Genomic DNA, 24898 nt, shown 5'->3' on the forward strand with positions numbered 1-24898 from the left:
CAGAGCGCGCCCTTGGGTTCTTGGCCCCTTAGACAAGGTGTTTACCCCTATCCCATGGGGGCAAAAACCCAAGACACCGATGGTCAACAGAAGCATTTAGAAAGTGTCTGAGGAAGAGGGGAGGTCAGGAAGTGGGCTGGTGCTGGTTGATGACTCCCTGCAGAAAGAGGAGGCTGACTTCCTAAAGAGGTTTTCAGGAGTCCATTGTTTCTTTAAAAAAAAAAAAAAAAGGAAGGAAGGAAGAAAGAAAGAAAAGAAAGAAAAAAAAAAAAGCCCTGTGGCTTTCACTCACAAGAGCAGTCAAACACAAGCCACAGAAGGGTTAAAGCTTAGAGGATGCAAGCAGCCTTTGCAAAACTGAAAAATAAAAATAAAAATAAGCCCTCCAAGGGAGAAGGTGGCTGCTGAGGCCGACCTGGGAGTCGGCCAGGCAGGAGAAGGCTGAGTTTTCCCTCTGCCTCAGCTGGTGCTCTGCCGGGTCACTCTCTCTCCGAGCCCTGCTGAGGGGCGGGGTCCTGGGCACTGCTCTCCCCTGCCCTGGGGGCCCAGAGCCCCCCACCCTGGCTGCCCAGGGGCTGGGCCTGACACGGGAGGCAAGCTGCTGCTCTCCCACGTGGTGGGGTGGGGAGGGCTTTGAGCCCGCGAGGCTCCGTTTTCTCCCAAAGCAGCAGTGTTATGCTGAGTCCACACTGGCCTCCTCCCGACAACACTGGCTCCGGGCACTGTCACGTGCAGTGTCTAGGCGGCCCCAGGAGGGACGGGACACCTCCACGGAGCCGGAATGATGACGACCACCAACGTTTGAGGAGGGGCTTGCTGGAGAGTCCACATCCAGGGTCTGGGATGGAAACTTGGGCTGCCAACCCGGTGTCAGGAGGCCTGGGTTCTAGTTTCTGATCCGCTCCTGCCAGCTGTGGGGCTCTGGGCTCTGGGCCTCCACCGCCTCACCCATAGAATGTAGTCTTGGCTCTTCTCCCTCTGAGCCTCTATAATTCTGCGACTCCAGGTTGCCAAAGCCAGGAAGGTTATAAAATTATGCTTTATGACTTTATTTCTCGTGGGGATTTCATTGGGGAAACTCAGCTGGCTGCCGATCGGAGAGGGCCTTCCTGTGGAGTGATGAGTTTCAGAATGTTGACTGAGTCTTCTCAGAGGGGAGGCCAGGGACCCGGCCAGCAGAGGCCATGAGTCAGCACTGGCCCATTTAGCTTTGCTGGTCCAGAAACTCAATCTTGCCAGCCAGCTGGAGAGTTCACCACTGATGGAAACTCTCTCATATTAACCAAGCTTACCAGTGACAGAGCTATAAACCAGAATGCCAACACGTCCATTTGTAGGCAGTAGGGTGAGGGAAGGCCTCAGTTACAGGACTCCTTCTAGCACATCCCCTCCACCCCTCCCCATTTCACCATACCAGGGTCTTGCAAACCTGAATGAAGGATCTCATCATCGTTGAATGAGCTTGTAATGAGAGCAAAGGGAGGCAACCGACTGGCTTTGAAGGTTTTTCCATTTGGAGCCTGGCAAGACCTGATGTCATCTCCCTTTTCCACACCTGAAACTACGCCCCTACCCCCCACCCCGAGAAGGGGCTCAGCATGCCCGCCCCCCCCCCCCCCACCCCTGGAGCCTCTCTGCTGGATAGTGCTGGCTGATCCCTGCCGAAGGCTCCCACGCTTAATCCTTGTTTTTCTGCTGCCATACCATCTTCCTGCTGCTTCGTTATTTCCTTAGATATGTGAATCCCACGGAGGACACTTCTGTGCAGCTTCCAGCCCAGACAACATCTCCTTGCACCTTGCTGACCTTCTCTGCGCTGGGTGTTTTATCAGCCTGCTCAGGCCCCGCCCACCCCCGGGGGGGGGCATCTGTCAGGGCAGTGCCTACACTAACACCTCTTGCTAAGGGGTGGATTTGGGGTGGCACTTGCCGCACAGACCTTGGACCTGTTCCCGCCTCCCAGCACTTTGCTCAAGTTCATGTTCTACTTTTATGATGGTGAGGGGTAGAGGCGGGGTCTTCCTGCCCTCCTGTTGGGCCTTAGCTGGGAATCTGCAGTCTCACAGAGGCCTCTGGTTTGCGGCTGCCGGTACCTGCTCTTCCGGGGTTATCACTTTAAACATCCACATTTCTAAAAATGTGCCACTTAAAACTACTACTCAGTCTCTAGACGTGGCCTGGAATTGCAGAAAACTGGACCAAATGACTCATAAGGAAAAGACAAAATGCTTAGTGTCATTTGCTTTTCACAGCCCCCCCCCCCCCCCCCCCCAGGTAGGATTCCTGCATGCTGATGGCTCCTGACTACATCCAAACTTCAGCCTGAGTAGCCTGCATCCGGTCTATACCCACATGCCCTGGGTCCCATCAGTCCCATTCGGTAAGGTCTGTCTGCACTAAAATCCCACCGTGAGCTCACAGAATTTTAGCGATGAACCTACGCTTCACGTTAATCAGAAAGAACTTGTGGACGTCTGCCAGCTGCTCATCTCTTGCAGACAGGGGAACCTTAAGCTATGGCTCTTGCCTCTCTGGGAGCTTATAATCTATCGCTTTGGGTCAGGGAGCAATTAGAAGCTCGTCTACAGCAGGCCTCACGCGTCTGGTGCAAGCAAGCTGCCCCCCGGAGGGGCTGGTGACAGGGCGCGGCCATAGAAGAAAGCTCAGTGCACCTCACCCCTCAGGCCTGCTGGAGACCTGGAACCAAGGTGGAGCTGTAGTGGCCACACCGCACCCCCCCACCCCAGCCCAGCCACGCACGGGGCTGCCACAAGGCCTAGGGGATGGAATGCAGGGGCCGTGGCCAGCAGGGTGTCCACCTCGGCCTGTGTACTGAGTCAGAACCTCCCCGCTGCCCAGATCCCAAAGCCCAGCCAGGGCCAGCTCCGGGGAAAAGACGACCCCGGGGCCGGGCCTTGCAGGACGGGGCGGCAGGAAGGAGAACATCACCAACGGGAGGGCGGGGGAGGGCAGACAAGTCACAGATACTTGAACTGGTTGGCCTCAGAGATATTCATTGCCCATCTGCACATCTGCAGGCTCTTCCATCTGTCGAATAGCTCCGACTGCTTCACCCTTTGGGAGTAGAGACAGAAGAGAACGTGAAAGGGCCAGGCTGGGCAGAGCGTCGGCATTCGCGATCACCCCTTCCTGCTCCCCATGTGCCCAATCCTGGTGCGGTCCTTTACGCTAACTGTGGTTTCTTATTTTTGGTGTCCTCGATGCTCGGGCACCCAGGGTCTTGCTCACTCCTAGGGGGAGTGAACCGCTCTCCTGCAAGCCTGCCTTCCACATGCAAACCAGCCGGTCCTGAGCCCAAAGCCTCACGGCCTCCTTTATCAACAGAGCCACCAGCCTTAAGGGAACCCAGGAGCTCTCTGAGTTACAGGCACGATCCCATTTCTGTCTGCCCATGTGCATATCTTGGGGAGAATCTGAAGCTTTCACCGGCTTCCCGTAGAGGTCCTTGATTCCAAAACCAGGACAAACACTCACTTAACTGTAAAGTAAAAACCAGTTTCATTCTGCAGAGCTGGGTCCCCTGTGTTTAAATGGAGGGGAAAGGGTTGTTCCCAAACGGGGCAAGCCTCACCCACAGAAGGAACACATACATGACTGGTATGGGGAGGGGTGACGGGGGAGCGGTGAGTACAGGAGAAATACAGAATAGCGACAAAGTATGTGGATTTTGCACTCAGAAGAGGAGCTGGGCCTCAGACAGACTTCATATTCCCCCGAACTGTGGGACCTCGGGCAGGTTATTCAACCTCTCTGAGTCTCATCTATATAATGGGCATAATAATAGATTATCACTCACTGTCCCAGATCTGTGAAAAGTATTAAATAAGGTGATGCAATAAAGGCCTAAGCATAGGAAGTGCACACGGAAAGTACCTGGTAGTTGTAAGCTATTGTTATGGTTAAACTGCACTGCCTGGGCTCTGCTCGCTCACAGCCCCCTGGACTTTTCCCCTTTTGTGAAATCCATAACCCATCCCTACTCACTCCTGATCTTTCCCACAAGATAGTAAGTAACGGGAGGGGCAGGGGATCACGCCTGAGTTCACACCATAAATCCAGGGCTAAGGCACACGGCCGGCGTGTGGTTAAATATGTGTTGAGCGTATTAATAAACTGGTGAGTGAACCAAGAAGTCTGAGTTCCAAGAGAGTCTATAATTATTTATTGAACTCTTCTCTGTAGCGGGAACTGGGGATACAGCAGTGAACAAAACAACTCTCTGCTTCCACGGAGCTTAAATAGCAGTAAGGAGGCAAGTGGAAAACAGGTACATCTGCATATGACAACAAAAGCACAAGCGATGAAAGCAAAAATAGACAAGTGGGACTACGTCCAACTAAAAAAGCTTCTGGACAGCGAAGGACCACAACAGAGTACAAAGTCAACACAGAGAACAGGAGAAACCATTTGCAGGCCATTTATCTGATGAGGGGTTAATATCCAAAACACATAAGGAACTCTTACAACTCAATAGCAAAAGGCCAAATAACCTGATTTTATTTATTTAGTTTTAAATGTGTATTTATTTTCAGGGAGAGTGCACGAGCAGGAGAGGGGCAGAGGAAGAGAGAGAGAGAGAGAGAGGGAGAGACAGAATCCCAAGAAGCCTCCACACTCAGTGCAGAGCCCAATGCAGGGTTCAATCCCATGACCGTGAGACCATGACCTGAGCCAAAGTCAAGAGTCAGACGCTTGGGGCGCCTGGGTGGCTCAGTCGGTTAAGCGGCCGACTTCGGCTCAGGTCATGTTCTCCCGGTCCGTGAGTTCGAGCCCCGCGTCGGGCTCTGTGCTGACGGCTCAGAGCCTGGAGCCTCTTTCAGATTCTGTGTCTCCCTCTCTCTCTGACCCTCCCCCGTTCATGCTCTGTCTCTCCCTGTCTCAAAAATAAATAAAACGTTAAAAAAAAAAATTTAAAAAAAAATATTTAAAAAATAAATAAATAAATAAATAAATAAACGATAAAAAAAATTAAAAAAAAAAGTTAGACACTTGGGGCGCCTGGGTGGCTCAGTCAGTTGAGTGTCCGACTTTGGCTCAGGTCATGGTCTCACGATTCGTGGGTTCGAGCCCCACTTCAGGTTCTGTGCTAACAGCTAGGAGCCTGGAGCCTGCTTCAGATTCTGTGTCTCCCTCTCTCTCTCACGCTCTCTCTCTCCGTTCGCACCCTGTCTCTCAAAAATGAATAAATGTTAAAAAAAAAAATTAAAAACAAAAAAGAGTCAGATGCTTAACTGACTGAGCCACCCAGGCACCTCCAAATAACCTGATTTTAAAATGGGCATAAGATGGGGTGCCTGGCTGGCTCAGTTGGTTAAGCATCCAACTTCAACTCAGGTCATGATCTCACGGTTCATGGGTTCGAGCCCTGCATCAGGCTCTGTGCTAACAGCTCAGAGCCTGGAGCCTGCTTGAGATTCTGTATCTCTCTCTCTCTCTTTCTCTCTCTCTCTGCCCCTCCCCCACTCATGCTCTGTCTCTCTCTGCCTCAAAAATAAATAAAACATTAAAAAACAATTTTTAATGGGCACAAGAATTGAAAAGACATTTCTCCAAAGAAAACATACAAATGGCCAACAGACATATGAAAAGGTGCTCAACATCACTAAATATCAGGGAAATGAAAATCAAAACTGCAATGAGATATCATCTCATACCTGTTAGGATGGCTAATATCAAAAAAACAAAAGGGGCGTCTGGGTGGCTCAGTTGGTTAAGCGACTGACTTCGGCTCAAGTCATGATCTTGCGATTCGTGAGTTCGAGCCCCGCATCAGGCTCCTTCTTGCTGTTAGCCCAGAGCCTGCTTCAGATCCTGTCTCCCTCTCTCTCTCTGCCCCTCCCTGGCTCACACACACCCTCGCACCTGCTCTCGCTCTCTCTCTCTCAAAAATAAATGAACATGTTTTAAAAAAAAAAAATAAAAATAAAAACAAAAGATTGCAAGTGTTGGCGAGGATGTGGAGAAGAAGGAGCCCTCGCACGGCGTTGGTGGGAAGGTAACACGGTGCAGACAGCACGGCAAATGATACGGAGGTGCCTCGAAAAATTACAAAAAGAACAACCACGTGATCCAGCAGTCCCACTTCTGGGTATATATCCAAAGGAATGGCCATCAGGATCTAAAAGAGCTACGTACAGTCCCGCGTCCACTGCAGCCTTAGTCAACGTAACCAAGACAAACAATCTAAATGTCCACTGACGAGTGACCAGATAAAGGACATGTGTTATAGACGTACAATGGGATACTACTCAGCCTTTTACAAGAAGGGAATCTGTCACATGTGACAAGTTGGATGAATCTGGAGGACGTTATGCTAAGTGAAAGAAGCCGGTCACAGAGGATATATACAGCATGATTCTGCTCATGATGTATCTAAAATAGTCAATCTCATGGAAACAGAGAAGAGAACGGTGGTTGCCAGGGACTTTGGGAAGGGGACATGGTGAGCTGCTTGCTGTTCGATGTATATAAAGTTTCAGTTATTTAAGATGCCTAAGTTCTAGAGATCTGCTGTACAGCTTAGTGCCTACATTTAACAACACCGTATTAAACACTTAAGCATTTGTTGACAGGGTAGATCTCATGTGAAGTGTTCTTTCGCCCATTAAGAAAAAGAAAACAGCTAATAGAGCCATGAAGAAAAATGAAGCAAGGCCAAGGAACCAACAAGGGACTGCTTCAGAAGGGTTGGTCAGGGAAGCCTTCCCCGAAGAGGCGAACTTTGCACACAGAACTGAAATGATCAGGAGTGAGCCATGCAAATTATCTGGGGGAAGGAGTATTCCAGGCAAAGAGAAAAGTGAGTGCAAAGGCACTAGGCTGGGAACTTACTTGGTAGCTTTAAGGAGCTGGAAGGAACCCAGCCTTCCATCCTGATGCCTTCCTTCTGGCTTTTCCAAAGCTCCCACAGCAACCGTCACATCTCAGGCTAATGTGACATCAGACGAGGGTGCCATTACACAGCCCCACCCTGGCTCACCCACTGCTTCCCTCCCCTGCACACTGCAACCTCCAGGCCCTTAGAGCAGTGCCCTACGTGGCCAATGTTCCAAACACCTTCTAGAAACACAGCCCTGGCAAGACTGAGGCCAGGGTCCCAGTTCCAACTGTTACCAGTGTCTGGGCCCCATTCTATGTGCCTCCAATGCCTGTCACACGCTGGACCAAGGCTGGGGCCTGAACACCCAACCTTGAATCCTGGCTCTGCCCCAACTTGCACTGTGACCTGACACAAGTCATTAATCTCTCTGAGATTCAGGTGCTTTATCTGTAAGACAGATACAGTGATCTCTGCCCTGCTAACCTCAAGGGTTGTCAGAAAGATCAAATGAGATAATATGCATAACAATATTTTATAAACTGCTTTACCAAAGCAGAGATCATCTTGACTTTAAAGATGAGGGGTTGATCACAGGCTCTTATCTCCTTTCTCCCAAGATAACACTAATATTCCAGATGAATAGAATGACCGGGATGGGGGGAGTTCAATGGAAGAGAGATTTGACAAGAGTGTAGAAGGAGGAGGGGGGACATTAGGAGGGGTGACACAGCCCAGAGACAGAGTCCAACCTCATGGGATATTTTAAAGAGAGATGGAGGGTGGGGAAGGGGCATGGTGCTGAAATGAGCATCATTTGTAAGTCTGTATCTGGAACCATCGAACCCACCCCCAGAGCAGCCAAATATTTAGTGTCCAGCAAAGGGAGGGGAGGGATTGAACCAGACTGTCAGTCAGTCCCTAAACAAAAGACCAAAAGCGGTCACTCCCAGGGAAAAGATCTGGACATTCTAACAGCAAAAGGAGCAGCCTCTCCGACAGCGACTCTTCTTTTATTATTTAATTTTTTTAAGTTTATTTATTTTGAGAGAGAGAAAGAGAGAGCAGTGGAAGAGCAGAGAGAGAGAGAGAGAGAGAGAGAGAGAGAGAGAGAGAGAGTCCCAAACAGGTTCTGTGCTGTCAAAGCAGAGCCTGCCGCAGGGCTCGATCCCACGAACCGTGAGATCATGACCTGAGCCAAAATCAAGAGTGGGACACGCTCAAACAGAGACTGAGCCACCCAGGCGCCCCTCCAACCACAACTCTTAAGGAAAGCCTGCTGTCAGTTTCTATCAGCTTTTTATTGTTCTAAATTTAAATATGGATAACCTAGAATTATTGTTCTAAATTTAAATATGGATAACCTAGAATCACCTGGTCAACTGGATGGAAACAGAAGACAAACCATTAGTTAAAATATTCAAAGAGGGGGCACCTGGGTGGCTCAGTCTGTTGAGCATCCAACTCTTGATTTCAGCTCAGATCATGATCCCAGGGTCATGGGATCAAGCCCCATGGCAGGCTCCACATTGAGCATGGAGGCTGCTGGACTTTCCCTCTCTCTCTCTCTCTCTCTCTCTCTCTCTCTCTCTCTCTCTCTCTCTCCGCCCCCTACCCCCTCTGTGACTCTCCCCCTCCCTTAAAAAAATATACAAAGAGAAAAATGCTGGAGGAACAAAACACAACTTTAAAATATTCTACTTAGTGTCTCCAGAGATAGTCTAGAAGACACGGCATCCTTAAAGACAGGAATAGACTGCACTCAGAACAAAGAAGGAGCTCTTGGGGGGACAAGTTTGCTCAAAGAGCTGGAAGATGAAGTCAAGGACTCGTCTCAGAAAGTGGAAACAATGGGCAGGGACAGAAAAGCTGAGATCAAATGAGCGATGCAGAAGGTCCACTGTACAACTCTTAGAGGGACTAGAAAAAAAAAGGAAGTAGAGAAGAATAGAGAGAAGGAAATATTTTTAAAAATCCAAAAGAACATTTAAGAGTTTGGACATGAGCCCCAAATTAAGAGGTCCCCACAGGTGTCTATCCCGAAGGACACCACGGGACATTTCAGAACCACAGGCTCCGGAAACACTCCAGAGAAAAGAAAACGGGTCACCTCCAAAGGAATGACTAGCAACACATTCCTCTAGCCCAGGATGCCCAAAGGTGATGGGGAGAGCCGTCGGCATTCTGCAGGAAAATGACTCGCCCCTAAAACACCAACCCCGTCCAACCAACAATCAGGTATAAAGGTAGAATTAGTTCATTGAGACACAGAACTCAAAGAACTCAAAACCCTTACCCCTGATGCATCATTTTTTGGCAAAATGAAGGAGTAAACAAGCAGCAGCTATGGGTTCCAAGCAAAGGTGAATCCAACCCAAGGAGGCAGAGGAGGGAAGTTCCCAGGACAATCACGTGTGACCCACCAAGAGAGCAGCCCGTCCACGCTGGAGCAAGACGATGAAGGGAAAAGCTGAGGGGAAGGCCTGGCTGATGGGAGAGTCAGGCTAAAAGCCAAAATAGGGCATAAAAGAGACAAAGAGTTCAAGAGGGAAAAAATGACAAGAAGCTCCAGGAAAAAGGGGGAAGGGGAGCAGAATCACTATTTTCTGATCTTGAAATTTTAGAGTCAACCTATCGAGAAAACCCCGAGACGACTCATTATGGGTACAAACCGAATGTAAATGTTATCAGCCTTGACCTTTTAAAGGTAAACCCGTGGGTGACTGGAGCCAGAGGCTGGAACCAAAATAAGGGGATAATTTTAATAGCCTCATCTCACAAAGTACAGGATCAAGAGACACTGCCAGTATTTGGTAGAACAAGAAACAGGTTCCTCGGGCAATCTATAGACAGAAGAACTAAAAATAGCAATATCTCTCAACCCAGAAGAGAGGGGAGGAGGCCGGGGGGGGTGTAAAGGGGAGGTGTAAGGGGGCCGAATCCTCACCCACTGAGGCAGGAGGCGAGTGCACGCTGTGCAAACTTGGTAGGTCGGTGGGTCAAGAAATAACAGCAGGTGCGTATCACCGATAGGCGTGGAAGTAATTACAGGAAGAAACAGCCAAGAGTCAAAGGAGCAGGGTGGGTGGAAGAAGGTGTGCAGCAGGGACCTGGCCTTTTACTATCACCAGCTTTTGTATCCTACTTGATCTTCCGTGAGGGTAATGACTAGGTGATAAGGGCCATCTCTGTTCTCCTTCTTCTTTCTCCCCCTTTCCTTGATGGCCTCCCGTCTCCACCCGGTTCTCGGGTATACACGTGCCCAATCCGCTCATTCATGTAACAAACACGTCCCAAGCCCGTGCAGGGTCACGCTCGCTCGGGGGGACCCAGAGAGGTCTGGGCGCCAAAGGGCCTCTCAGCCCTTGGAAGAACCCTTGCTCCCAGCCTCCCTTCCCGGGTTCAGCGCAGGGTTGCCCGCCCCAGAAAGATGGAGGAGGAGTGGCATGAGAGGCCCCAGGGGGACGTCCCAGGTACCACCCCCATCTGGCTTAAAAATAAAGAACCTCTAAATAAATAAATAAATAAATAAATAAATAAAATTAAAAACTAAACCAAGCTAAAATAAAGAGACTCTAGAATGATCACATGCAAACAAATAACTTGTACAAGCCCTCGTGACAATGCATTTCATGCTAAATGGCCATGGAGTAATTCCTCTTGCATCTGACATTGTCAGGGACCGAGGCCTTTTCCATGTGGGAATTTTCCGGCTGACTGGTTTCTACCAGCGTTCCGAGCAATTCTGGATCGGAATCATTCCCAGATGACTCACACCCCTCCCTGTCTCCTCAGAACGCCAGCTGACATTCTTACGCCGAAAGGGCCTCGCGGCCCATCCGTCCAGCCCCCTCCGTTCACAGATGGCGATTTAACCTTTCCCCAATGACTCAGAGTCTCCACTGCGAGCACCGCTCAAGGCTCTGGGCCAGAGCACAGTAAAGCCCACGGGTGCCCTGGTGATGCCAGAACCATCCGAATCAGAGGCCGGCCTCTGGGCTCTCTGATTTCAGCCCTGGAGAGCCCACTGAGGCTCGCAGAGCCAGGCTGGCAGACAGCAGGCTCGCTGCTCCCAACCGTCCCACCAGCCTCACGCCGATGCCCCGCAAAGAGCCTCTGTCTTGCCTCTCCTCTCAGAGCCCGGGGACCACAGGGGGGCCAGGGCCCTGGAAGAAATGGGGTAGTGCGAGGCCCAGGGGCCACCCGCTCGGACGGCTGCTCAGCTCAGGAGACCAGAGAGGGCGCCCGAGGGCAGGGATGAGAGCTCCAGCTAAACATGCGGAGCACCGAACTCGCATCCACGACAAGGGACAAAGGTTTGCACAGATCACGGAAGCGCGAGGTTCCTCCCTCCCACCCCACCATGTTTGTGGTGTAGGGCCTGGGTCATTTTGACTTCAGTCCGCGAATGGAAGCTGCAACAGAGACTGTTATGGGCTGAATCATCTCTCCCTCAAAACTCATATGTTGAAATCCTAACCCCTGAGACCTCGGAATGTGAGTCTTGGGAGACAAGGTCTTTACAGAGGTAGTTAAGCTAAAACGAGGTCATTAGGGTGGGCCCTAATCCAATATGACTGACGTCCTCATTAGAAGAGGAAATTAGGACACAGACAGGAGGGACAGGAGGAAGCCCGTGTGAAGACGGAGAAGGCGGCCATCTGCAAGGCAAGGAGAGAGGCCTCTGAAGAAGCCGTCCCTGTCGGCACCCCGCTCTCAGACCTCTAGCCTCCAGAACTGTGGCGTATGAAGTTCCGTTGTTTAGGCCCCTGGCCTGTGGAACAGGAAGTTACGTAGAAGGATGACCAACTCACGGGTCTCTCAGATCTCTGAGTCTAGACCACGAAGTAACCATGAAGAGACTATCTGCGTTGTGTAATTTAAAAAGTAATTATTTGCCTTTGAAAACACTAAGGAGTGTTGTCAACAGGTGCGCTCTGGCTTTCCAGAATGACACGGTTAAGGGCCTGAGGTCTTTGAATTCTGGGAAAAGACAAAGGATCTCTGCTTAGGAGCTGATGAATTTGGCTCGCGCCTGAGGTCCCGGTGGCCACGTTTGCCACTAAATCCCAAGTCCTCAACCAAGCACATCACATGCACCTGCACTGCCACTTGCTTGAAGCTTTCTCACGGGTTCCCCCGGCCCTCAGATGATGATAGAATCTGGATCCCAGACCACACTGCTAGGCCTCACAAGGTCGGGCCCCCATCTGCCCCTCCAGCCACATGGCTTCCGGGTCCCCCTCTCACACTGGCATTCAAGCTCCCCTTCAGAGCCTGGGACACAGCGGGCTTCCTCCTGGCACAGGGCCTTTGCACAGGCTGGAACCTCAGTCTGGAACCTTCCTGGCCTACTTAATTCCTATTGCTCGTCCGATGGGAGCACCGGCATCCCTTCCTCAGAGAAGCTTTGCCTGACAACCCCCTCCCCACCCGAGCCCAGGTCAAGCTCCCTGCCATCCCCTTGTCTCTCTAGGGTAGTTATTAATGTCTGCTTCCCTGCCGGGCTGTGAGCTCCATGAGAGCGGAGACCACGGTGCGTGCAGCCGAGGGCTGGGTGGTGTTGATGGGAGGCTGAGCTGCCTCACACGTTGACCTCTAGAGAGGGTTACGTAGACCCTTGGTTAGCACAGGGACCAGAAACAACGCAGTTATTCCCAGCTGGATTTCTTGGAGCTTTCCTGCAGCTACTAAGCTTAAGGATTCTGAATGACAGCCCAGAAAAGCTGCCGCTGCTGGTGGTGGCTCCAAAAAGGAAAGAAAAGGGAGGGAGACACATTTATTTGTTTATCGAGCACCTCTGTGTGCTACTATGGATGTGGGCTCTCTGCTCTCACATGTTATTTCATCTAGTCTTTATGGAAACCCTTCAAAGCTAGGTAATAGTGTCCCAATTTCTATAGGTAAGAAAAGGCTCAGAGAGGTTAAGTAATTTGTATAAAGATACAGAGCTGGTAAGATCCCAGGCCTGCCAGACCCCGGGGACCATGCTCTGACCTGATTTCCACACCACACAGAAATCATGTCAAATAGCTAAAGGAGCGGTGGCTCCTGCCCGTGGGCCACGGACAGTGGTCCCAGGGATCACAGCAGGGGCCCACGAGTCCACAAGAGGATCCAACACCACCTGACCTCGAATAAACCACATTCCTTCCACATCCAGCTAGAACCGCTTCCAAACACAGAGGAATTTTATTTGAAATTAAGTATCGTGGGGCACCTGGGTGGCTCAGTGGGTTAAGCGTCCGACTTCAGCTCAGGTCACGATCTCGGGGTCCGTGAGTTCGAGCCCCGCGTCGGGCTCTGGGCTGATGGCTCAGAGCCTGGAGCCTGCTTCCGATTCTGTGTCTCCCTCTCTCTCTCTGCCCCTCCCCCGTTCATGCTCTGTCTCTGTCTGTCCCAAAAATAAATAAACGTTAAAAAAAAAATTAAGAAATTAAGTATCGTGATTCACACAACAAAGTCCCTCTCAGGGGGGACGACGGACTCATGGTGGTCCCGTGTGGGAGAGAAGGAGGGGGTGAGCACACACGCTGAAATGTTCCGCACAGGACGCGCTTCCCCTCCCGTGGCTTATAAAAGAGCCATAGGCGCCGTATTGTTGAGCGCGAAGCAGAAAGTACAGTTCTTCCGCGATGTGTGCAAAACAAGAAAAAAGAAATAGATCCATGCGCGAGGCTGGTTTACGCAGACTCTCCGGGAAGACGCACAAGGACACGCTGGTCGCCTCTGACAAGAAATGGGGGGCTCTGAGCAGGGGAATCTTCACTGTGTACCTTTTTGGACTACTTGAATGTTGTATCACTCCAACACCGACATTTGGTAAGAAATGTAATCAATCAATATAAAATTTTTAAAAGGCAATAGCAAAGGGCAATGCTTAAAGCCTCCGCTCGGAGTACTGCATTTCAGGTGAGATGCTCCTGTGCCCTCTTCGGTTTCTGTACAAGAGGAACCCTGCGATGATATCACGGAGACTGGAAATCGAGACACAGTCCCCAGAGTTCTGGGAACTTGCAAACCTGGCCTTTTTTTCATTAAATGCAATTATCCCTGCTCTCCAAATGCCAGAGGCCCTGGGGGGGGGGGGGGGGGGGAGGGGAAAGGAGGACCTAATTCTTGCTCTGCTGAGATCAGCCATCTTCCTGTCTCCTTCGGCCCGTGCCCCACCCTGCCCCCTGGTCCTGCCCCATCCCACGTGCACCGTCACCCACCACCCACCCCGGCCACACTCACATGGACAGCACCTTCACTTCCAAGATTTCGTGTCTCAGCTCCAGGCATCTTGTGGAGTTATACTCAAACGGGCCCTCGTAAAACTCAAAGTACCTGGGAACCAACAGGGACAGAGGTTACTATGCAGAGAAGCCGGCCAGACCTTTGGGGGACTGCGGGGTTCTCGTGGGGGGGTGGGGGTGGGTCTATTACCCGGTCAAATACATACAGCACATCAATGCCACCCCAGCAGATGACCTAGTGGGAGGGGGCACCAGGACCTCGGGGGCCCTCTGGCTTGATCGCCGGGTGGCTGACTACTCAGAGCACCCCGCTCTCCTTTACGAGGCATGCCTTTACGCTATGCCTTTACGAGGCACGAACTCATCGTGGCAAATCATGGCATTCTGAAGCAGGCTGGGTTCCAAACTAGTGGCTGCAAAGGAGAAGGGAAGGGGGGGGACGCTCTGAGTACCGTGTCCTTCTCCAGCTTCCTGTGATCGGCCCCTGCCGGAGGCAGTGCTGGGAGTCTGGGCAGTGAGACCCAGACTTTCAACCGGTCCTGCCCTTTCCTGCCCCTTTCTCCTCCCCTTGGGCAAGTGCCACACAGGACAGCCTCAAACACGGCCAAGATCTTCTGCTTTTGCTACACTCATTAGCCCCCTTGACTCTCATGCTCACACCGTGACTGGGTGAGACTGACGTTTCTTTCTCTCCATTTGGCAGCTGAGAACACTGAGGCTAAACAGATAGAGTTCCAGGGCACACCAGCGGTAGGGCAGGGTCAGGCTCGGGCAGGGTCAGGCTCGAGCCGGGTCCCACCGCAGAGGGGCACACGCCCTTTCCAACACCGGCTGGCTGGCTCCCCCAGCCAGAGCCACCTCTGGATCCCTTCCGCAGCTCCACGCAGGATAACGCCAATTTCGGCCAGCGCCTGCCGAGCCCTTTCCTCGGGCCACACGCTTGCCCTGCGCTCCCTTTTCATCTTTAGAACCAGCCTACGAGGCAAGTGACCATCGCAAGCATCCCGAAGAAGCCCCGGGGGTTGACTCGCTGGCCCAGAGTGGTAGGTGGCAAAGCTGGGGCATGAACCGACACGTTGACTTGAGGCTGCTCTTGTCCACGCTCCACCGAGGACAGCTGGTGGCCCCTGAAAAGGGCCCTGTGGCCTCCCGCAGCCACCGGGTGAGGAGACCTTTAAAACACCCTCCTCGCACCTGAAGTTTCACCAGCCCAGGGCAGGAAGAGGGCCTGGGTGGGGGGAGGGTTCCTGCAGACGAAACACAGCAGTTCACTGCTGGGCTCGGCCAGAGGCAGGACGGGGCCTCTCCTTATGGCCTCTCTCTCTCTGGAGTGGCCTCTCTCTGGAGGTTGCTCAGAAGGGGTTGGGCAGGGGCAGGGGTGCCTGGGTGGCTCAGTGATCAAATCATGATCTCGCAGTCTGTGAGTTCGAGCCCTGCGTCAGGCTCTGTGCTGACAGCTCAAAGCCTGGAGCGTGCTTCGGATTCTGTGTCTCCCTCTCTCTCTGCCCCTCCCCTGCTCATGCTCTGTCTCTCTCTCTCTGTCAAAAATAAATAATTTAATTTTTTTTTTTTTCTTTTTAAGAAAGGGCTGGGGCAGGGCCGCCTGGGTGGCTCAGTCAGTTAAGTGTCTGACTTCAGCTCAGGTCATGATCTCACGGTTTGTGAGCTCGAGCCCTGCATTGGGCTTTCTGCACTTAGCACAGAGCCTGCTTTGGATCCTCTGTCCCTGTCTCTCTCTGCCCCTCCCCACCCATCTCTCTCTCTCAAAAATAAATAAACATGGAAGGATGGAAGGAAGGAAGGAAGGAAGGAAGGAAGGAAGGAAGGAAGGAAAAGGAAGAAAGACAAAGAAAGAGAAAGGAAGAAAGGAAGAAAGCAAGAAAAAGGAGGAAAGAGGAAGAAAGAAAGAAAGAAAAACAAACAAACAAACAAACAAACAAGGTGGGGGCAGATTAGGCTGGGGGGTCCCAGAACCGCTCAACACCACAGAATCAAGAAACCTGTGGGTGAACAGCCTGAGACAGAAAGTTCTGGAGAATCAGAAGTGAGAGAGGTGTCCCAGGGCTGCTCCTGGGGGCCCTGTGGGCCATGACCAACGATCGAAAATAAAGTCATTCTTCAGCATTCCCCAGAAAACTTCCCAACACGTGGTGGCCATTACTCTACATGTGTTCTCATGGATTTTACATGAACAAACTCATGGATGTGCTGCTTTAGACACAGAAAGGCATTTTACCCAATAAACTGGCTTCTTTTTAAAAATATTTGTATTTTAAATAACTTCTATATACAACAATATATTTAATACTTTAAAATATGTATTTTAAAATGTTTGCTCTTAATTTTCATATAATTTAATAGTTAAGTTTTAAAGTTATAGTTTTAACTAATTTTAAGTAATATTTTTAAATATTAAAACATTTATTTTTTTTTTAATGTTTATTTTTGAGAGTCAGAGAGAGAGAAAGAGAGAGAGAGAGAGAGAGAGAGAGAGAGTGAGGGGCAGAGAGAGAGGGAGACAGAATCCAAAGGAAGCTCCAAGCTCTGAACTGTCAGCACACAGCCCGACGCGGGGCTCGAGCCACGTGAACTGTGAGATCATGACCTGAGCCAAAGTTGGACGCTTAACCAACTGAGCCACCCAGGCACCCCAGATATTAAAACATTTATAGAACAAATTGGCTCCTATTTACAAAATGAAATTGGCTCCTTGTTCTCACGTCTTAAAAGAATTGAAGCAGCGTTAATAAGAACTAGGCACTGAGGATTCCCAAAATACCGCACTCCCCCTCCCCTTTTCTCTCTGTTTCCCTTATGTTTCGAAACTCCTTTCTCTGTCTTTCTCATCTGGCAAACCCATGTTGATCCTTCAGTACCCAGCTCAATGCCCCTACTCGTGTGAAGCCTTGTCTGACCCCCGGTCCTGGGGTCCCTTTGTCTCTTAGTTAGAGGAAATAACATTGTATTATAATAGTCTGTTTATATATCCGTTTCCCCCTTGCAAACTGTGTTGTGAATATCTCAAACACGGGGCCTCTGTCTTTGCTACCTCTGTACCTTTTGCGCTACAGGCCAGAAAGCTAAAACCTACATTTGCCAGACTCCCTTGCAGCTAGGGTTTGGATATAATCTAGGTTCAACCAATCAGAAGCATTTGCACGAGACTGACTCAGAGCTGGGTTAGAGGTGAACAATGACAAGGCTCCAGGCATTGTTTTGCGGGTGCAGAATGTGGCGGAAGGGCACAGGGCACGGCTCTTGGAAACTGCAGGCTTAGCAGCACCTTCTTGATTACATCAGGGGCAGCAGCTTTCACGGTGGCCCCGTTTCACGGTGCAGTTCGGGGAGGCTCAGCCTTCTGTCTTTCTTCAGCTTTCCCAAAGATTCCGAGCTAGCCGTGCCCTAAATAAATCCCTTTCTGCTTTCACTAGCTAAATGGGCTCTGTTATCTGCAATTAAGAACAAGGGGTCAGCATGAGGCCACCAGAAAAGCCTGCGACCTTGGCTGTAACTCACATCATTTTCCAGTCACACAACAGTAAGTGAGGTGTGGCATCTTACCACGGAGATCACTGTTTGCAACCAGAGCCAGGGCCACTAGGTCCTCTGGAATCCACTGGGTCACCTGAAGCCGTGGTCTCAGGCTGCTGCTAAGAAAAGCTCCAGATTCAGATGGTGCAGGGGTTATTTCGGGGGAGACTTAGCCCAGAGCTCTCAGGGGGTTGGGGGTCTTACAGACACATCGTAGACATGCCTCTAAACCCAGCTGTGTGACTTCGGTAAATCGTTTCCCCTCTCTGGGCCTCTTCTTTCTCCTCCTGAAAACAATCGGTTTAAACTAGGTGGTAGCCAAGGCCCCAGCCAGCACGACAATATAATCCCAAGTTTCCCTGTGTTTCCCACTCACTAACCAAGCCAGAGTGAGACACAGTTTGTGGATGAATGATCCACCGACACGAGGAAGAAGCTCGCGAAGATCAGCCAGCCCCTCCGCCGCCTCCATGAGGCCATCCCTGCCTTACCTCTGCCAGCCTCCACTCGGTCTCCTGCTCTCCTGAACCCCCAGCCTCACCCATCCAGGGAACCAGGCAGTGCCATGACTCCAAATGGTCTCGCGCCTCGTGTCTGGTGACTATTAGGTGGACAGGCCTTCAGAACGGGGTCACGTTCTTTCTCTGCCCCCCCCCCCCCGCCCCCCGGCCCAAGCCACCCTAGGCCCATCGGTTTTGTGAGCCTTAGTTTCCTCATCTGTGAAATCCACACACGAGAAAGGGGCAGTGCACGTGTGACAGGGCTGAGGTAAGATAGCGATGAGAATTTCACGGAAAGCCCCGGCACAGTGGCTGGCACGCAGCAAGAGCCCAAGAAATGTTTGTTCCGTCCTTTCTCCTTTCTCCTGCCATCAAAGGACAGGAGTGGCCAGAGAGTCAGCGACTTGCTTCTGGACCTCAGCTGGCTGATGGCAGAGCTGAGTCAGGCACGACGAACCTCAGGAAGCTTCTCCGCCATCTGGACCGGCTGGCATCCTCCTTCCGCTGCTATGGGTAAACCTCTCCCCTGCCACCCTGCGCATAAAGCCCATGCCGTGTTCTGCCCGGACATGGGACTGTCCCTGATCACCCAACTCTGTGGCAGACTCCGTGCAGAAGCTATGTGTTTCGGATGCTTTAACATCCGGGGCCTTGTTGACCCTGGGGCTAGCCAATCCCTCCAGACGGTAACCTCCCGTGAGCGCACGTTTCCTACGCAAACAACCCAATCCAGAGCTCATAACCCGCCACCACCACTCCTCTCACATTCAGGGCCTCTTTCCCCCTGCCCTTATCTCACCCCAGGACCAGGTACCACACAGCTAGGGACAGCCCTTAGGCCCCAGAGTCCACCAATCCCTGTGCCTCTGACTCAGCTGTTTCTTCCCCAGAAACCCCTGTGAAGGCTCTTGCCCACTTTCCCCTCTCACCCTCTCTGCCTCCTGACCAGCCCTGGTGGCCCCCTATGTGGCCTTTCCGGTGTGATGTGCCTCCTGTGTCTAGGGATCTGTGAGTATAAAGTCTTCCTCCGTCGTGGCATTGACTCCCACTTCCGTGGAGTCTTGCCATACGTGACGATACCGAGCCCCAGCTACCCTGAAAACACCCCACGTGGTGCCTCAGCCAAGTTGTCAAAAGCGCCCCACACCGGGGTCGACAGCCCCAGGTGTCCTGTCTGAAAACGGAGCCAGTGGCCCTGTTCCTGTCTCCATCCTACCCGGTTTTGAGCTGCGCTGCTTCGTCTCCGGCTCTAAAGCTAACACTCGAGGAAGCAAGATCATAACAACTGCTGCCGAGAGCCCCCCCCTCCGGACTCCGCTTCTGACGGGACACCCAAGGACTGCGTTCTGGAAAAAGCACGGTAATCCCTGTCTGGCGGGGACGCAGACTTTGATGCGGACGTCACAAGTGATGCTTCCGTCTCCTTGTGTAATGACGTGGGAAGACGCTCCCAGGATGATGCTGAACGGGAAACACAAGCTACAGCACTGTGATCTCCCGAAAGAACGGTATATACATCTGTGAATGCACAGGCCGCAGGGAAGGGCCCTACCAAAGCACTGATGGGCGGCTTCTTTGAATAATGGGATTGTGAATGACTGTTAAAATCCTTTTCTGTACTTTTGTAAGTTTTCTGTAATGGGGTTGTGACTCTTTCGCTATTGGAAAGCACTAACAGATGCCCCTTTATTTAAGTCCTAGATCTCCCACGAAACAGTTCGAGCTTCCCGTCAAATTGCCAGAAGACTGAGAGAAGCAGTCTCTCCAACTTTCTGAACTCCACTGGCCTCTCAGGGTGAGTCAGTCACTGTCTCTTTGTCCAATTCTCGAAAGCCGATCTCTGCCCGGCGCAAAGGGAGGGGCCCCGGCATCGCATTCGGCACCTCACGGGTATAAATAGTCACGGCCGCTCAGACCAGCTCATCTCAGATGCCACTTGGCTTCCGGCAGTCAAGTCCGGGGCGGGCGCCAAGCTGCCTCCATCCCGCCCCCTCCTCTGTGCCCTCAGGGACCACGGTGGGGGGGAGGGGGGGGGAAGGGCCAGGCAGCCCAGGCTGCCCAGCCAGCAGGTGAGAAGACAAACTCAGAGGTGACCACGGCAGTCCTGCGTTTTAGTTTCCATCCTCCTACCCGGACGCGGCTCCAGTTCTGCAGGCTGAGGAGGCCTCTTGTCAGCGTGGCCGGGGGCCCTCATGCATCCCTGCCAGCCTTTGTCCATGAGCCTGCCCCTCATAGGGCCCTCCTGTTGGTCTGAACCCTCTCGGGAGCTTCATCAGGACCATGGGGTCTTTTTTTTTTTTTTTTTCAAGCTTATTTATTTATTTTGAGAGAGAGTGAGAGAGCACAAGTAGGGACGGGGCAGAGAGAGAAACAGAGACAGAGAGAGAGAGAATCCCAAGCAGACTCTGCACCACCAGCACAGAGCCTGATGTGGGGCTCAAACTCACGAACCACGAGATCATGACCTAAGCCGAAGACGGATGCTTAACCGACTGAGCCACGCAGGCACCCTAGACTGTGGGGTCTTTCTTGGAGGTCCCAGAACTTGAGCCCCAGCAAGCACCTGGCTGGAACAAGATAAGGTGCATGCATGCAGCTTTCTATCTAACACTGCCCCTCATCCCCGGGTGCTGATGGTGTTCAAGAGGACAGGAGCCCAAGGAGGTCTCTATGTCCTTCAAGAGCCTCCACCAGCCCAGAGCAGGGAAGCGGCCCCAGCTCAGCAATCTGAACCCCTGCACTCTTCTCAAACCTGGTACAGAGTTTCAGAGGACCACAGAGTGGTCTATGTATTCCACACTGGGTAGGAATACAGTGAGGGTATGGCACCTCTGTGCAAATTAGGAAAAAGTACCTCTTTCTCCAGACGAATTAAGCCACATGCCAGTCACATGATTTATCAAGTGAGAGTGAGCTGGATGTCAACCCTGCCTGACCCCTTGGCTGGGTATCTTTGTGCAGTGCCCATCCTGCACAACTGTATGTGGCAGTCTGAGACTGGACTCTTTAACTTTGTCTTGTTTAATTCTCCCGACAGCCCTACGAGGACAGGCATTGTTTCCCCATTTTTATACCCAAGATTCAGACTGTAAGTGGAAAAGCAACTTGCCCAAAGTCACTCAGCTCATAAATGGGGGTGCTGGAAAGGGGACCTCAGGCTTTTAGGAGCCCAGAACCTATGTTCTTCAGTGACTGCAGTGTACTCCCTCTCCCTGATTCTGACAAGCCACGGTTATGGGGGGGTGGGGGGGATTTCTCAGCGAGCAACCCCCTCCCCTTCAGTGAGCTCCGTGCTATTTCGGGGCCAGAACAGCTGCCATCTCGAGACAGCGCGCTACCCGTCAGAGCAAACGCACAGAAACCAGAGTCTGGAAACTGCAGGCTGACAATTCAGAGGACTGCGGCGTCTTCTCAAATAGGTGCAGAGAGAACCAAGAAGAGCTGGGCTGTCAACTGCAGGTCACAGCTGCCCAGAGGAGACACTCCCCCCTCCCCGGGTGGTAGAGAGACCTGACTCGGCCCCCTGGCTGGACGCTGGCTCTCCCTGGGCCACCATTTCCTCGTCCATCCGTGGGAATCTGCAGAGGGGGTTGAAGGATCAGAACGGAGAGCTAAGAAAGCCTGATGTTCTGAATACAACCCTCGATAGTCCCGTGATCCATCCGCTGTCGGCGCGAGCTTCCCTGGAAGGTCGTTCCTGGCATGCGGTGGGGGCTGGGGGGTCAGGGGCAAAAGCCTGTTGCCACTCCTCCTTTCCACCCCCCCACCCCCGCCCTGTGGGTCTGCAGGGCCCCACACCCAGTGTGCCGAGAGTCCACGCAAGAGTGCACGCGCGGGAGCCTTACTTTCTGCGCTGCACCAGGGAGCTCTGGAAACCTCCCCTCTAAAATCCGGCCCAATCACCCGGCACACCTCCACGTGTCTAAACGAGCATGGTCGGCCTTCCACCCGGACACCGCCCTACTGCCCCCTCTGCGCCTCACCACCATGCCCCGGGGGCCCAAGCTAACCGCTGAGACCTACTGGCCTCCTCGTACTTCCCCTCCCCTCCCCACCCCAGCTGGCCACCTCTGCTCCCTTCCGGGTCCTTCTCTCCCTCCCGGCACCAGGGGCGTGAATCGGTCCTCTTTTCCCACTGGAGGGTTGTCTCTGTCGGGAACGCTCTTTCCTCACTGTGTCTTCCGGGCCGCTACCTGCTTGCACATCAGAGGCCAGCTTCCTGGCGGCCTTCTGTGTTCTGCCTCGAACGTGCCTACAGCCCCCGGCACGCTCCCCAGCTCAGTCCTTAGTAAAGTGGACTTTGTGCAACTCCCCTCGATGGATGGCTCTTCTCCTCTTTCACTCACCGAAGATTTACTGATCCATTGCTACACGCCAGGCAGTTTCAGGCCAGGATGCACTGACGACCAAGCCAGATACAATCCCCGCCCCCCGCCCTCCTGGACTTCCACGAGAGGAGACAAATGAAATATTAATGCAACATAGTGCCAAGTAGCAATGAGCTCTATAAAAGTAAAACAGGATAGGGGGCTGGAGGGTCCCTGGAAGGCTGGTAGGAGGTCAAGGAAGGCCTCTCTGAACAAACAGAAATGGAGCCCTCAGCAGGAGTGCAGGAAGAGCATTGCAGACAGGGAAGGGCGAATAAACACAAACACCCCGAGGATGGAAAAAGCCAGCGGGCTGCAGGGACAGGGCAGTGGGGGTGGTGGGGTGGACAGGCAGAGGACATGAGGCCGGAGGGGCGAGCGGCACCGGGTCAGGCTGGGCCTGTGGGCCCCTCGATACAGCCGGGCGTTGAAGCAGAGGAATCACACGGTCTGATGGAAAAGTTCCCTCTGGCCGCTGCAGGGAGGACGGACTGTAAAGCGACAGCAGACAGGGAGACGGGGCTGTTGCCGCCTGAGAAGAGGGGGGATTGCACAGAGTGGCAGCTAAGACGTGGGAGAAGGCGACAGAGCAGGAAATGGGTTAAGGATAAGCTGATGACAAGATCTACGCAGCGACAAAGAAAGAGAGAAATCAACGGTAACTCCTAGGAGTTTCGCTTGGACAGCTGGTTGCATCACAGAGCCATTTCGAGAGGAGGGAACGATGAAGATAAACAGCGTGGGCGGAAGTCAGAAGCCCCTGGGCCACGGTAAGGCTGCTGGGACTCTCAGACATTCGGGAGGACATCGTAAGTAGGCAGTCAGCAGTCCAGTGCAGAGGCCAGGGTTAGAGATACATGTTCCAGAGTCAAGGCACAAAGGACGAAGTGAGATCTCAGAGGAGGGCAGAGCACAGAGGGGCACGTGCAGTCAGCTCCGACATTCAGATGGTGGCAGGGGAGAAGGGGCCACGGAAGGAGACTGAGAAGGGAAGTCTGTGGGAACAAGGAAAACCCAGAACGCCCAATGCCACAGAAGTCAAGAGCAGAGAACATTTCCAGGACAGAAGGGTCGGCTCTGTCCAGAGCTAATGGAGGCCAAGGAAGAGGAGGATGGATGAGGTCCTGCTGCCCTAGCAACCAGACGGTCATCAGTGACCTTGACCGGCGCAGATTCAGGGGAGCCGGGAGGCAGATGCCCCACTGGCATGGCTTGAGGTGAGGACAGAAGTGGGAGGTGCTAGACACGGTCACCGCGGGAGTCTGCGTGACGAGCAGAGTGAGTGCCACGGGCTGAAGGTGTGTGCCCCCCCAAACTCACGTGCTGAAACCTAACCCCCCAATGTGATGGCATTAGGAGGCGGGGTCACTAGAGGGCCATTAGGTCATGAGGGCGCAGCTCTCACGCATGGGATCAGTGCCTTTATAAAAGGGACCCTAGAGAGCTCTCTCACCCTCTTCCCACCAGGCGAGGGCACGGCAAGAAGATGAAGGTGTGCAAGGCAGGGTGGGCTCGCATCTGACCCTGAACTGTGCTCTCCTCCTGATCTCGAACAACCAGCCTGCAGAACTGGGAGGGACAGTCAGTTGCGTGTGAGGGACCCGCCAGAGGAAGAAGGAAGAGACCCGAGTGCTCTGTAGGAGCCCCGGTGGAGGGTGAGGGGGGGAAGGTTTACATCTGTACAAGGAGGCCTGCGACGGGAGGACAGCCTCTGTGAGCCCCATCGCCCCATCACCCCCGCCCCAGCACAGTCTTTACGGCTATCAACCTAGCAGGTGCAGGCCGTGTGCATGGCTACGTGGAGTGCGAAACTGGGACGGCCTCGGGCGCCTTCCTATCCGGGAGCCCCCTAAACTGCTGATCACGGGTGCATGCTTGGTCCTCCAGCCTGACCCCACTCCCCTTTTACTTGCCATTCTGGGAGCAGACCTGGGGGAGGCCCTGGCAGGCACCTTTGATCATCTGATCTGGACACAAGGCTCAGAGAGAAAGTCCTCATACTCAGCCATGAGTCAGGATGAAGCTGGGGCCCGGATCTACCCAGAAGGTCCTCTCAGGGGACCCCACCACTAGTGCCTGAACAAGGTGACAGTTCAACGGATGAGGGAAGTGGGGCACAGACCCATGCACCCAAGTGGTCATTTGCCCAGGAGACTCAATTCAGACTCAACCAAGGGCCACAAAGCTCGAGGGCCAGGGGGACTTTACCACACGGGACACCACCTCTTGATGAGTCCCAGGACGCCAACGACCTGGCCTCCACGGACAGCCTCCTGCCTGTTGGCCACTAGAGGTCCACATCAGGTACGTGGGAGGCGATGCGGAAGCTGCACCATCTTTGTTTTGCTTTTCCAGCACCCAGCCCAGAACATTCTGCCAAACCTGATTCCCCAAATTCTTCCCAGCTGGATGGAGCCCGAGAGA

General features: G+C 52.7%; 1 protein-coding gene across 9 annotated transcripts in view; it reads right to left on the reverse strand.

Moving 5' to 3' along the window:
* Positions 1-24898, reverse strand: part of ST8SIA5 (ST8 alpha-N-acetyl-neuraminide alpha-2,8-sialyltransferase 5) — a 60176-nt gene that overhangs the window by 13033 nt on the left and 22245 nt on the right. For 8 of the 9 annotated variants that reach the window (XM_042962106.1, XM_042962102.1, XM_042962104.1 and 5 more), the window contains 2 exons: positions 14075-14167; positions 2989-3075 (listed from right to left, as the gene is read on the reverse strand). In XM_042962106.1, the coding sequence (XP_042818040.1) occupies positions 2989-3075; positions 14075-14167 (180 nt within the window). The remainder of the gene's footprint in view (positions 1-2988; positions 3076-14074; positions 14168-24898) is intronic. The other variant, XM_042962103.1, reaches the window with a different exon arrangement.

This window comes from Panthera tigris, chromosome D3 (genome assembly GCF_018350195.1).
Source record: "Panthera tigris isolate Pti1 chromosome D3, P.tigris_Pti1_mat1.1, whole genome shotgun sequence".
NCBI classification, from domain to species: domain Eukaryota; kingdom Metazoa; phylum Chordata; class Mammalia; order Carnivora; family Felidae; genus Panthera; species Panthera tigris.